The following is a 14,069-nucleotide window of genomic DNA, read 5'->3' as shown; positions in this document are numbered from 1 at the left end:
CTGCCATTGAGAAGCCAACAGCATAACTTCAACTAGGTGCTTTGAGATTTCTTAATGGGCTGTCAAGAGCAAGACACCAGGTCTGTGCTATACTAGTTCTTTCCTGTACATTAAAACAACAGAGACCAAATAATCATATACAGAAGTATGAATTACTTGATGCTTTCTCTGTTCCATATGGTCAGCTATGTCTTTGATAATTAATCATGTACAGAATCAGTTGAGTGCTCTCAGAAGCACTGAAGTCAATGTTCAGTTGTACCTGTGCCAGTGGGAGCAGTGGGGGATGCAAGCGTAACATAGCAGGATGAAGAGGGGCTGGCGCCAAAGCCTGAGCAGCTGGCTTCTATAAACAACACTTTTTTCCTTCTCACCTTTTTTTCCCCTTTTCTTGGACAAACAGAAGATTGTTTTTCACATCATTCAAAACAGAAAGATGAATAAATGAGAATTTGATATGAAGCAAACAAATTAGTAAAGAAACTGGATAATAGCTGATTACTTAGTTTATTAGAAGATAATGCAAAAACACACTGCTTGCTGGCCTGCGCTTACAACTATAGTGAAGGTTAACAATGGGCCATGTTTCATACAATTGCATATTTTTCCACTATCAGCTTGTCTGTTATTGATTATTGACAATTCACTGCTGCCGTAAAGTGCCAGAGATTACCAAAGACAGTGAGGCTTATCCTGGTAATCTGTTTAAATGACTGTGGAGTGATTTAAATGTGTATTTTGTCAGTAAAATTAGCTTTTTACCATATATAAAGTGAGGGGGAGAGTGAAGGCCTGCTTTTTTACATTGAGGACAAACAAAAGAAATGTTAGAATAGCACTGCTATCTAGATTCCTACCAATTTGCCTGTTTCTTGCTACTGTTTTTCTTCTTTGCTCTTTTTATCTCATTAGGGGGATCACCTACTAACAACAAATGCTAATACCATTAACATATGTTATTTGTTGCAGGGCTAATCGCAAAAATGGTCCAGCTGCAAATGATGCATATTAACAGCATTTATACGCAATAACTGTTAGTAAACAATGCCCTGTATTTATACTAACAGAGGAGAGGGTTAGACAATTTGATTCGCTCCATATTACTAAACCAATATCTTGCCTATTTTCTTCCTAGTCCTGAAGAAAACTGTGTTCCCCTTAACAAAATTGTCTGAAAATTCCCCTGTAAACATTAGCATAACTACCCCTCAAAGTCAACCTTAGTTCATGTTATCACTTTGCAGAGGTCACCCAGGATATATTTTGTCAAATCCCGGAAACAGAGCAAAGAAAGTTTCAACATTCTGTAAACATTAGCACCCTCAAAAATCTTCTGCTAACAGAAAAGTAAGATAAGGCAAGTCAGAATGCTTCTCTGGTTGTTTGTTTGTTCTGCTGACCTATGCTCTCAAGCATGTTGAAAATCTGAGTCAGTGTTCAGTCCGATATGGAGGATGTGAAGGCTTCACTCAACATCAGGCAAAACGGGGCCTTGCCAGACAATTATTTGTCATTAAACATCATTAAATGAATAAAGAGACACAGTCATCATTTCTTTGATGGGATGTGTAGCCATATCAATGGTAAAAAAAAAGGCCCCCTTGTCCTTTTGAAGGGAGTGGTAGTTGTTGGGTTTTTGACAGATTTTTCCAGCGCTGATGTGAGGAAATGGTTTTCTCAGGTGATAACATCTTAGGCTAGGTTTCTTCATGAACTGAACCTTTAACCTTTATTATCACTCTGAATGAACTTTCTGAGGCTGAATAAGATGAATTGCTTTCTAAAACTGAGTGTGAGTTTTCTACAAAAATTGTAATTAGATTTTTTTTTCATCTACTGTATATGTAATTGATATTTTAGATGGTATTATTTTCCTGCAACATACTTTTTATATATTCATGCCATTTTTGGCGCCTTTCTTAGAAAAGAGAGTTTTAAAACCTTTAGTAACTTTTAGCTGAAAGGAAGTAAAGTAATTTGACTTTTATGGTGAATCTACAAGTGTTCTAGAAACTGCAGCCTCCATTTAGATAGAAACCAACAATGCACAGAGCGTGAGTACAGTGAAGAAAGTCAGATTTGAAAGCCCCTGCTCCTGCAATACATGTAATAGGGTAGTTGCGAACATGTATTTTCATTTCATTATCAACTTTGTGAATATAGCCTTTAATTTGCAAATTCCTTCTTAGATATATGTTATGGGCTCAATAATCAAAAGGGCTTATGTAGTAGTATCAGATGTTTAAAAATTCCATGCTAACGCGTGATGTCTAGCAGGACATCTGAGCATCTAGTGAAAAGTTATCCATATGGGAATAGGAGAGGCAAGGGGCAATCAGGATGTAGGCCAAAAGTTATCTAGATAGCATCAATATTTAACCGTTATCATGATGATTATCAGGCTTATTTTCGAAAGAGAAGGACGCCCAACTTTCAACACGAATCGTAAGATGGGCGTCCTTCTCACAGGGTTGCCCAAATCGGTATAATGGGGATGACCAAAGTTCCCGGAGCGTGTCGGAGGCATAGCGAAGGTGCGACTTGGGCGTGCCTAACACTTGGGTGTCCTCGACCCATAATGGAAAAAAAGGGCGTCCCTGATGAACACTTGGATGACTTTACCTCGTCCTTTTTTTCTTATGACCAAGCCACAAAAAGGTGCCCGAACTGACCAGATGACCACCGGAGGGAATCGGGGATGACCTCCCCTTACTCCCCCAGTGGTCACTAACCCCCTCCCACCCTCAAAAGAAATTTTTTAAAAATATTATTTGCCAGCCTCAAATGTCATACCCAGCTCCATGACAGCAGTATGCAGGTCCCTGGAGCAATTTTAGTGGGTGCAGTGCACTTCAGGCAGGTGGACCGAGGCCCACCCCCCCTCCTACCTGTTACACTTGTGGTGGTAAATGTGAGCCCTTCAAAACCATTTGGACAGGCTGAACAAGGCCTGGTTTTGCTCTACTGTATGCTGGTACTTCTAGTCTTTTCTATTATTAAAATCCTAAGACCCAAAGGGACAATTCTATAAATTGGTGCCTCAGTCTAGGTGCCCCAATGCTGTGTGCTTTGCGCCATTTCTATGGTGGCATCTTGGCACCAGCATTCCATTGTAGAGTAATAGCATCGGTGCATCTATGTGTAGCTGCGCCCTCTTATGCCATGTCAATGACAGGCGTAAGTTGACACAACTAGGTGTGCCAAGTGAGACATGCAGTTTATAGTATTCTATAAACTTTGTGCATAACTAGGAGACATGCCCATGGCCTGCCCATTTTTCACTCACGTGTATGTTCCCTTGTAGGTAAGCACTGTTGCACTTAGGCGCACTACCTTATAGAATAGCGCCTAGTGCACATAGACGCCTACTTGTCGATTAATGGTGCCTTTGATGCACCTAAGTGGCACTTTGTAACTCTAGGCGTCGCTTTATAGGATTGCTCCATAGTTCCATAGAGTAAAACCATGAATGGTTCATATTGTCTTGATTACTTACAGTGACATGTTAATCCTCATGGCTATTGCATTGTCTATATGCTTTTCTCATAGCATGTATTTCATTCATTACTAAACAGTTACAGTGGCTAGACCAGCCCAATATCCAAAAAGAAGACTCGCTTTTCTTGATTTCTGTTTATTATAAATATAAGTTAGTTGAAACAAGAGTTCTTCCCTGTCAGGATGAGTCTCTTGTAACTGGATGCTACCATTTCAAAATTATTGGGGGTGCTAAACACAATACAAATTACTGCATCCAGGACACAATGAAGGAGCTTGTTCAATATTGGTGGTGCTCAGCATCCAGTGGAACCCACAAAGTGGCTCCTATGGCTGAATTGAATGAAAGGATGGATGTTGAATGCTTGAATTACCACAGAGATGCCCACAGAGATGGATCCTTGGCTAAATTAAATGAAGGGATGGATGTTGAATGCCTGAATTAACACAGAGATGGATGTTGAAGACATTGAGAGAAGGATGTTGAGTTTCAGTGGTGAAAGGAGGATGTGTGTGTGTTCTGGGGTGGAGAGGCTGTGGACTGCTTGCTTTCTAAGTCCAAGGTGGGGATTTTCACCAGAGGTAGGTGTGCAAATAATACCCATAAGAACTAGGTTCTTTAGAAATGACCTGTAGGGTCAGAGATTGTACTTTGGTCTGAGGCATGATGCTAGGCAGGTCTCAAAGATAGTGGAGGGAATAGGTCACTTGCAACATTTAACCTATAGGAACAGAGGGGTCAATATTCAGCCAGCAGGAGTGAGTGTTCTTTTAGCTGCCAGCATTTGGGTTTATGCGGCCAGATATCATTTATGGGGTTAAGTGTGATATTTAGCACTTAACCACATAAGCGACACTGCATAGATATGACTGACTTTTATGTGGTCCGATTTGACCACTAAACTTAGGTGATTAAGTGCTGAATATTAGCATTTAACCACATATGTAACAACTGTTCTCACGGATTGCCACAAAATACTGAGCTTTGAGTTTAGCGGGTCTGGTGATATTCAGCAGCACCAACCAGTTAAATGCCAGTAAATATCAGCGGATAGACCCAAACAAGTCATTTAACTGGTCAAGAACCGTTTCTGGCCAGTTAAATTGCTTTGAATATCAACCTCAGATATTATAAGCTCTAGCAGGAAATTGTTCTTGCTTTAGCTTATGTAAGTACATAAGTGCTGCCATACTGGGACATCAAGCCCAGCATCCTGTTTCCAACAGTGGCCAATCCAGGTCACTTGTACCTGCCAAGATCCCCAAAAAAGTACAATACATTTTATGCTGCATATCCTAGAAATAAGCAGTGGATTTTCCCCAAGTCCGTTTTAATAATGGTCTATGCAAATACAATAGAAAATAAAATGTAAACATGCACCTACAGCTGTGGGGGTAGAACAGTCTGCTCCATGCTCTGTTCATATCTTTTGTGCAGCCACATATGAGCTGAATGCTAAATGAGATCAGATAATCTTGATTGGTAGATTCAGGCTTGTCTAGCATATAAAGACTTGCTGTATAGTATAAAATATTTGGAAATATATTTTCCTGTTTTATAGCTGTATAAAATTAAACAAGTTAAACTGTGACTTCTATTAATGATTTATTATATTCTTTCATTGACTCTGTTCAGATTATAGTCAATTTTATTTACATAGTAACATAGTAGATGACGGCAGAAAAAGACCTGCACGGTCCATCCAGTCTGCCCAACAAGATAAACTCATATGTGCCACTTTTTGTGTATACCTTACTTTGATTTGTACCTGTCTTTTTCAGGGCACAGACCATATAAGTCTGCCCAGCACTATCCCCACCTCCCAACCACCAGCTCTGGCATAATAATATTTCAGACCAGAAAGTGAAATAGTTTTGTACTGCAAGTTGAGTACACATTATAAGGCTGTTCTTAAATACTTAAATTGGGAAATTTTGAAGTCATATAATGATTATACAGCCACTTAATAAATATCAGGTTAATATTCAAAGTGATTTAGAGGCACATTTTCAATGCACTTAGACTTACAAAGTTACGTGGAGAGGCATTTTCGAAAGAAACGTCCAAGTTGCGATTTGGATGTCTTTGCTAAACGTCCAAATCCAGGGGTGGGGAAACCCATATTTTCGAAAAAAGATGGACGTCCATCTTTCATTTCGAAAATACCATCAGAGACGTCCAAATCCTTAAATTTGGACATCCCTAGATTTGGACGTTCCTAGACATGGACGTCTTTGACTTTCGGCAATTTTTGAAACCAAAGACGTCCATGTCAAAAACGTCCAAATTAATGCCATTTGGGCATGGGAGGAGCCAGCATTTGTAGTGCACTGGTTACCCTGACATGCCAGGACACCAACCGGGCACCCTAGGGGGCACTGCAGTAGACTTCATAAAATGCTCCCAGGAACATAGCTCCCTTACCTTGTGTGCTGAGCCCTCCCAACCCCCCCCCCCAAAAAAAAAAACCCCCACTATCCACAACTGTACACCACTACTATAGCCCTTACGGGAGAAGGGGGCACCTATATATGGGTACAGTGGGTTTTGGAGAGCTTGCTGTTTCCTCCACAAATGTAACAGGTAGGGGGGGTATGGACCTGGGTCTGCCTGTCTGAAGTGCACTGCAGTACCCACTAGCCCACTAGAACTGCTGCTGGGATCTGCGACGGACTGCAGTTCGAGACTTCCAAAATCGGGTTTCGATTATACCGATTTGGACGTCTCTGGGAGAAGGATGTCCATCTTCAGATTTATGTCGAAAGATGGACGTCCTTCTCTTTCGAAAATGAGCCCGATAGTAACCTAAGTGCTTTGAAAATGAGCCCCTTAAGCAGGCAGGAGAGACTCCTGCCCTCTTAAATCACTCTCGGTGGACTGGCCGCTGACTTTCAGAGGCATTTAACCGCTTTGAATATCGCCACTAACCAGCCATTTCAGCTAGGAGAAGGGCATTCTGGAGGTGGAGTCGGAGAGGAACCTGGAGCTATGTGGGTGCTGGTAATATTCTGTGCCAGTGCTTCCACAGCTCAGTGACCAAATATAGGACCGCATAAATAGCAGTCCTAACTTTGGTTGCTTAGCTATGTAGGTGTCAACAATGAATATTAGCTAACACCCAGATAACTTCTAGGTTGCCATGCTGGTATATCCCCCCACCCTTTCCAGTCCCCTCCTATCCCTGTAATATGCACCCCTCCAGTATCTAGTTGCCTCACTTTTCCAATCCCCTTCCCCCACTTGGGTTCTCCCACCTCTTTCCTGGAGCAAGCACCCTATCTGATTCCCTAAACATACCCCCCTCAAATCCTTGAACTTCTGGACCCCCAAAGCATACCCTCCTCTGATCCTCAACCCCCTTTAGATTCAATAACCTCTGATCCAATCCCCCCCCCCCCCCCCATCCAAACCACCCATTTCCACACCCTTCCCTCCACACCTTTCTTTACCCTTGGGGATTACCCAGTGGAGATCCCTGCTGTCTAATTGGACAGTGCTTGAGCACTCCTGCCCTGTCAGCTCTGTATGTCAAAATGGTGGTACTGACTTCTGTTCGCTCAAAGCTGAGCGAGAATCCTCCAACTGCATTGCTGCTATTGGGGAGGGGGGGGGGCTTCAATACTGTGTTTTCAATCACTATGGACAGGCAGGTTTCCTGGACATCTGCAGAACTTCTCTGTCCCTCAGTATTGAAAATGTGATAGTGAAACAGCCCCCCCCCCCCCCCCCCCCCACTGACAGGATTGTAGGTGGAGAACTCCCGCTCAGCTTAGACGGAACAATGGCATTAACCCTATGTGGTAGTCCTGCAGTACTACCGCTGGGGGGTCAGCTTTTCATATAAGGGCTGATCACCACAATGATCCATCTTAAATACCAGACAACAAAACCCATACCAGAAATGGACAAAACCGAACTCTCTATACCTGACTGCTTAAATTTCTCTGTCACTAATGAACTTTAACGCAATTACCACTTTATCTCTCATTACGAGAATGAATTCTCTATTCTTGATTGCTTAATCTACTCTGTCACTTGTGAACTTTAATGCAATACCACTTTGTATTTCTCATTCCGGAATTGGCGATCGCCATTACGGAAAAATGTAAGCCACATTGAGCCTGCAAATAGGTGGGAAAATGTGGGTTACAAATGCAACAAATAAATAAATAAATATGGAAGGCTGACCTCGAAAGTGTTGGACGGGGTCAGTGCTGCCGGTTTGACCCCTAGAGCCATTGGGGCAGGAGCGGAAAGGGGACCACTCCAACCCTGTCTCAATAGATATCAGGGATTTCTTCCAAGTAACTGCTGAAGGTAGAGAGAGTTCTTGGGGGGGGGGGGGGTACAGTGGGGTGGGTTTTGATTTTGGGCAAGGCTTACATTTTGGGGTGGGATCAGAGGGTATTGAATCCGAGGGGGGGGAGTTAAGGATTGGAGAGTGGAATACTTTGGGGATCATGGCACTTGCTGCAGGGGAGGGGTAGTGGGAGAAATTGGAAAGGGAGGGGTAACTAGATGCCAGTGAAGGGCATTCTACTGGGATCGATGAGGGCGGGAAATGCAGAGTTTGACAGATTGGACACATCAAACTGACGTTTCCCTTAATGGGTATCCCAGCCGATATTCAGCCAGCACCTACATAAGTGTCTTATGGAGGTTCTGACTGAATATTGCCTAGGACCCACATAAATAACGGTGGCCAGGTGCAATGCGGTCAGACCCAGATATGCAATGCCGATGCCCAGACATGGCCCAACATTGAATATCCTGGGCTAATTTAGCCATGATGGTTAGCATTTAAAAAATGCTGACCACCACCGGCTGAATATGGTATAATACTGTTAACCTCCTTAGTCAAGTGGTAGCAATAAACCTATCAAATGCTGTATTTCATTATCAATTTTTTTTATAAGGGACAGCTTGTGCTCATATATGTTAAGGATTTTTGCAGAAGCTACAAACAAACAGGCATCAAATTTCTTCCTGGGTAAAGCTATATATTCGAAAATTACTTTTTGAAAGCAATTCCCACTGGAAGCTAAGAAATAATAATGAAAAAACTGCAGTATCCAAAGAAAAAGAGAGAGCAAGAGGATAAATGCACAGTATCTTGAATGTGTTACTTAAGGCAATGGAGCTTTAAGGTTTGCTTTATGTGCCATGTACATTGATTAAACAGCAAATATATGGTGCCCATTTTTGACCATCATTTACTGTATTGATTTGTCAGCAGTGGAACTGTAATAAAAAAGCCATTGATTTACTGTCCTTATTTGCTTATGGGCTTTAAAAAAATGTTGTGCTTTGGTTATTTTTTCCTTTGGCATATTTTTTTAGACACATGTGGTACTCTGTGAAGCCAGAAAAGTGGAATGTCCTGTGGAAAAAAGACATGAAATCATAAACTACATCTTGCCATCCCTAACTGAGCGACAGGAGCTGCGCAAGGAATGGATAGCAAGGTGAGAACTTTGATAAAATGAAAGAAAACAGGAAAATCTGAAAGAATTGTATAATTAAAAAGACATGGCCTGATATTCAGTCACAACTTACCTGGGTAGATGTTGTTTGCTGGGGCTGTACACAGATTTTCAATAAGAGTTTTAGCCAATGCTGCTGAAAATCTTTACAGACTGCCCCAGTGCTATCTGCTTAGCACCAAGCTGGTCTGGGGGCGGAGCCAGGTGTTAACCAGAGACCAGTGATATTCATTGCCAGTACCTGGATAGCTGTCCAGAAAACATAGGTTAGTTATCAGTAAAAAGCTGACTCTATCTGGATGGTTATCCAGGTAATGGCGCTGAATATCACAATTATCTGGGTAATTTCTGGCACTGTCTGTTATTTATTTATTTATTGCATTTGTATCCCACATTTTCCCACCTTTCAGTAGGTTCAATGTGGCTTACATAGTACAAGAGAGATGATTACAGAATTTCAGTTTGATGATGTCCATCACTTAATACAAGTGATGAGTAGTAGCGTACACTGCGTTTACATAACAGATATGGAGAATAGGTGGTATTTGCAGAAGTGAGGTATGCATCGTAGTTTTTCATTTATGAGGTTGTTTTGTGTAATTTTTCGAGTTTAAGAGGTTATGACGACATAGAAGAAAGGAACTTTCTGAAAAGGTGTCGTTTTAGGTTTTTCCGGAAGTTTAAGTTCCAAAGTTGGGTGCCTATGAAAGAGAAGCTGAAGGCATATGATGATTTGTATTTCAGGCCTTAACCATGGCGGCCTACACTTAAAATAAGCACAGGCCACCATAGCTGAATATTGGACTAATAGGGAATGGAGAATTTTAGAGGTTATTTAAGGAAAACTGCCATGGAGTGGAGTAGTAGCCTAATGGTTAGTGCAGCGGGCTTTGATCCTAGCAACCTGGCTTTGATTCCCACTGCAACTCCTTGTGACCTTGGGCAAGTCACTTTTAACCCTCCATTGCCCCAGGTACAAAGGCTTAGATTGTGAGCCCTCTAGGGACAGAGAAAGTACCTGACTATAATGTGTACAGCGCTACGTACATCTAGTAGCGCTATATAAATGATTAGTAGTAGTAAGTCAATAGCAAAATAGCTATGCAGCCAAGCTAACAATGTTTATAATTTTTAAAGAATTTTCTAGACTTTTTTTGTACAAGCCAAATGGTATGGAAGGAACCATTTTGTTTCACAGTGGTGAAATAGCTCATACCATGTCTTACTTTAGCAGACATTCATTGAAACAGTGTTGTTCATTGAAACTGCATTTAGTCCAGAATACAGCTGCCAGGCTGATATATCAGAAATCAAAATATGACCACGTGACACCACAGTTTTTGGATCTGCACTAGCTCCCGGTGGAATTATGGATTAAGTTTAAACTGTGTTGTTTAGTATTTAAAACCCCATATGTACGTGTACTTGATAAGTTTCCTTTTTTTAATCAATCTTGTTGGGTGGGTGTCAAGCCTCTTAAGACTTGTTAACTTAAAGTCTCAATATCTTGGAGTATAACCTTGGCACACCAGCGCACACCTGAAGTCTCTTATTATTTTTCTGAAGTTTCCTTTATTGCATAAATACAGATAATTTACTCACAGTCAGATGTTCAGAAGTGTTGCCCCAGGGCATAGAGACTCCGTAATTCTGAGAGCTGTAGCAGTGGTTGGAGGTAGAAATCTGAAGAGAAGCAGCTTTATTGCAGAGGTGAGAAATAGCTGAACGGATAGAAGTGGCTCAGAGCTGGGTGACTGGAGTGTGCGATATCTCATTAGGGAGATATTTTCAAGGTAAAAAAACAAGTTTGTTCCAGGGAGTTTGAAGCAGGACAAGTGCTGGTCTGAAGCAAGATGGAGAAAGCCTCATGGCGAGAGGGACAGGGAGGTCAAGAAGGCTCACACAGGCCCAGGGGGGAGGAGGAGGACCAATGGGAACAGAGCCTGCCATCGGGTAGTAAGGGGTGGTCCTAGAGGACAGCCCTCGATTGGAGGGAAAGGTCATACCTGGCTGACCTCTCAGGACAGAGGTAGTAAGAATGACCAGGAAATGATAGCAGGTAGACAAAGGAGCCAAGCTTGGCTGAGAAAGAGTGGAAGTCTAGGCAGCAGCACTACCAATAGTACAGTTCTTATACAGATAGGCAAGTGTGGCTGCATCACCTGTGTACTACATTTCACACAATGCATTGCTCATGTATCTTTGCGATGAGAACTGCAGCAATGAAAGTCCTTAGAAATGAGAATAACAGTAAAGGCATTAAACCCATTATAGGATCACATTATAAACTAGTGCGAGACTGTCAGAGGACAGAACAGTGGGAAGGTTGGAACTCGTAACTGTGACAGATTTCTGTTGCATTTTCCATCATGTAAAGGTATTGGGTATAAAAGTGTGCTTCAAGGTTTTTAAAATCTGGAATTGTCTACCTCTAGATGTTCATCGTATATTGGTTTTCATAAGAAAGTTAAGACATGACTGTTTGAGGTGTCATTTTAATTAGATTAATTACAGGATGAGATGTTGTTATTGTATATAGAGCTCCTTTTATCAAGCCAAAGTAAGCGCTAGCGCACGCTTATCACAGCTCCAAAGGGCTTAGTGCGGTGTGTTCTCAGGCTTCGTACAGTAAGTCTGAGATCCGTGCACACAAACTGTGCGCTAACAATTTTTTAAAATATTTTCCGCAGAGGGGGTGTGTGGAGAGGAGGAGAATGGGCATTTCTGTGCTGATCAGTTAACACAGTGACATTATAGCATACTAACTTATTACTGCAGGATTAGCACGGTAAGTGCTCATGCGCTATTTTTTTTTAATGGTTGTGTGCTAATAGCAACATTAATGCATGACCATTAATAGGAAAGTTGGAAAATCGTCCATTTTACAGCTGCGGTAAAAATTGCCTTAGCGTATGTGAAAAACCCATGTAAGGCCACTTTCTACCACAGCTTAGTAAAGTAGCTCATAGTTTTCAGGGTGCCCATAATAAATATGGCTGAAATAGATTTGTATACATTATAGACCCAGTATATACAAATCTATATTATGCATATTAATTGTTGAGAGTTTTCAAACCTAATTGGATAGGTGAACCTCCAGAAGAAGATTGGGAAACACTGTCTCAGACTGCTCTAAAAGTTGTAGCCTGAGCACAAAGCAAGAGTTAGAGCTAGATTATAGTAAAAGAAAAGCTTTTCTTCAGTTTTGAGTTGCCTGATCAACATCAGGAAACATCTGAATTTTTGCACCACAAAAAAGGAATCCTTATTCTTAAAATAAGATCTCATAACTAAGCCTTTATCCTGATCTGAAGAAAAAGTAATTAAAAATGTAGCGCTAGTTGGAATATTATCTCTTCAAGAAACCCAGTTAAATTCAAACTATGTTGACCAAAGGTATGAACTGGTTATTGTGATTGCACTTCTACTAGAAATTTAAAAGGAATACAATAACAGCAATAGATATGCTATTGGCAATAGAAAGATGAAGAATTTCTTTTAAAATATTTTCTAAAAATGCAAGTTCATGACCCCTACTAGCCTTTTCCAGCATTTCAAGTTTCAAATGAAGTATCAATGAGTCCTTAATTACTGAAGAGGATACAGCTTGCAAAGAGGCTACTTGTTTTTCTAAGAACGATAAACATTTCTGAGCAATAATAAAATTTGAGTCCACATTAACTAACTTTGATAGTGTCCTGAGAAAAAGTACAAAGTTGAGACACAGTCCCATGAATTGACTCCTTCAAAACATAAATTGTTTGTAATAAGACTTTCAAAGAAATTTTCTGCTTCTCTGTATCAAGATTCCAGACTCCAGTGAAACCAATTTAGGTAAAGAGGACATTTGAAAAGTACAGAGACTCACAAAAAAAATTACTGCACCACCCACCTGTGGAGAGAAGGTGGCAGCAGGTGAATCAAGGGAATCAGATATAAGTGGAGTAGGAGAGGAAGGGGTGATCAGGTTAGCTAATAGAAACCTCATCCTTTAAAGTCATAAAAACATAAGCATTGCCATATTGGGACAGACCGAAGGTCCATCAATCCCAGTATCCTGTTTACAACAGTGGCCAATCCAGGCCACAAGTACCTGGCAAGATCCCAGAACAATAAAACAGATTTTATTCTGCTTATCCTAGAATATGCAGCAGATTTTCCCAAGTCCATGTTAATAATGGCTTATGAACATTTATTAAATTATCCAAACTTTTTAAAAGCCCTGCTAAGCTAACTGCTTTAACCAGATTCTATGGCAATGAATTCCAGAGTGTAATTACTCACTGAGTGAAAAAATATTTTCTCCGATTCATTTTAAATTTACTACTTAGTAGCTTCTTTGCATGCCCCCTAGTCCTACTTTTTTTGGGGAAAGAGTAAACAAGCAATTCACATCTACCTGTTCCACTGCACTCGGTATTTTATAGACATCTATCATATCTCCCCTCAGCCATCTCTTTTTCAAGCTGAAGGGCCCTAGCCGCTTTAGCCTTTCCTCATAGGGAAATCAGTAGGAGAGACAGCAGAGGGGACTCCTTCTGAATCTAAATTCTTATCCATAGGCCCCACTACAGTGTTAGTTATAACAATACCTTTGGATTTGATCTTCCATTTCCCCATAAGTTTAAAATGGCAGCTTTCACCTAATAATTCTCTAGGAGCACTCCTGTGCTGCTCCGACCGTGCTTCAAAAGGCTCCCAAGGGGTGGGTCATGCCCTGTAGCTATGCTCTGCAGTGTTGATGGTGATTATAGGCAGAAAAGCCCCCTGAATGATGTCACACGCTGGTGCCCACTGTACTGCCTGGCAGCTCTTCCAAGGGAGTAGATTTGATGTCAAAGGATCACACTCTCCACAAACAGCCCAGGTATGCTCCACTCTCCTCATGTACATAACATTTAGTATTCTATAAGTTACACATGTGAGTCCCACTCATATTGTACCCATGTGTATACCTATCTGTAAAATATGCACTATGTAAGATACACACATATAGAATAGCACTGTGGTGGAATTTTGGCATATATACGCACGTATTCTAATGACCTGCATGTATAATCAGCATGTAACTGTTCACATATAATTTA

At 41.1% G+C, this 14,069-nt stretch overlaps 1 protein-coding gene across 1 annotated transcript in view; it reads left to right on the top strand.

The window, feature by feature from the left end:
- Positions 1 to 14,069, top strand: part of FTO (FTO alpha-ketoglutarate dependent dioxygenase) — a 748,586-nt gene that overhangs the window by 354,693 nt on the left and 379,824 nt on the right. Inside the window, exon 8 of the mRNA XM_030204316.1 lies at positions 8,840 to 8,964. Within this exon, the coding sequence (XP_030060176.1) occupies positions 8,840 to 8,964 (125 nt within the window). The remainder of the gene's footprint in view (positions 1 to 8,839; positions 8,965 to 14,069) is intronic.

The sequence above is a fragment of the Microcaecilia unicolor genome, chromosome 5 (assembly GCF_901765095.1).
Source record: "Microcaecilia unicolor chromosome 5, aMicUni1.1, whole genome shotgun sequence".
NCBI lineage: Eukaryota > Metazoa > Chordata > Amphibia > Gymnophiona > Siphonopidae > Microcaecilia > Microcaecilia unicolor.
Note: the sequence above shows the minus strand (reverse complement) of the source record. Positions and strands in the feature narration are given on the sequence as shown.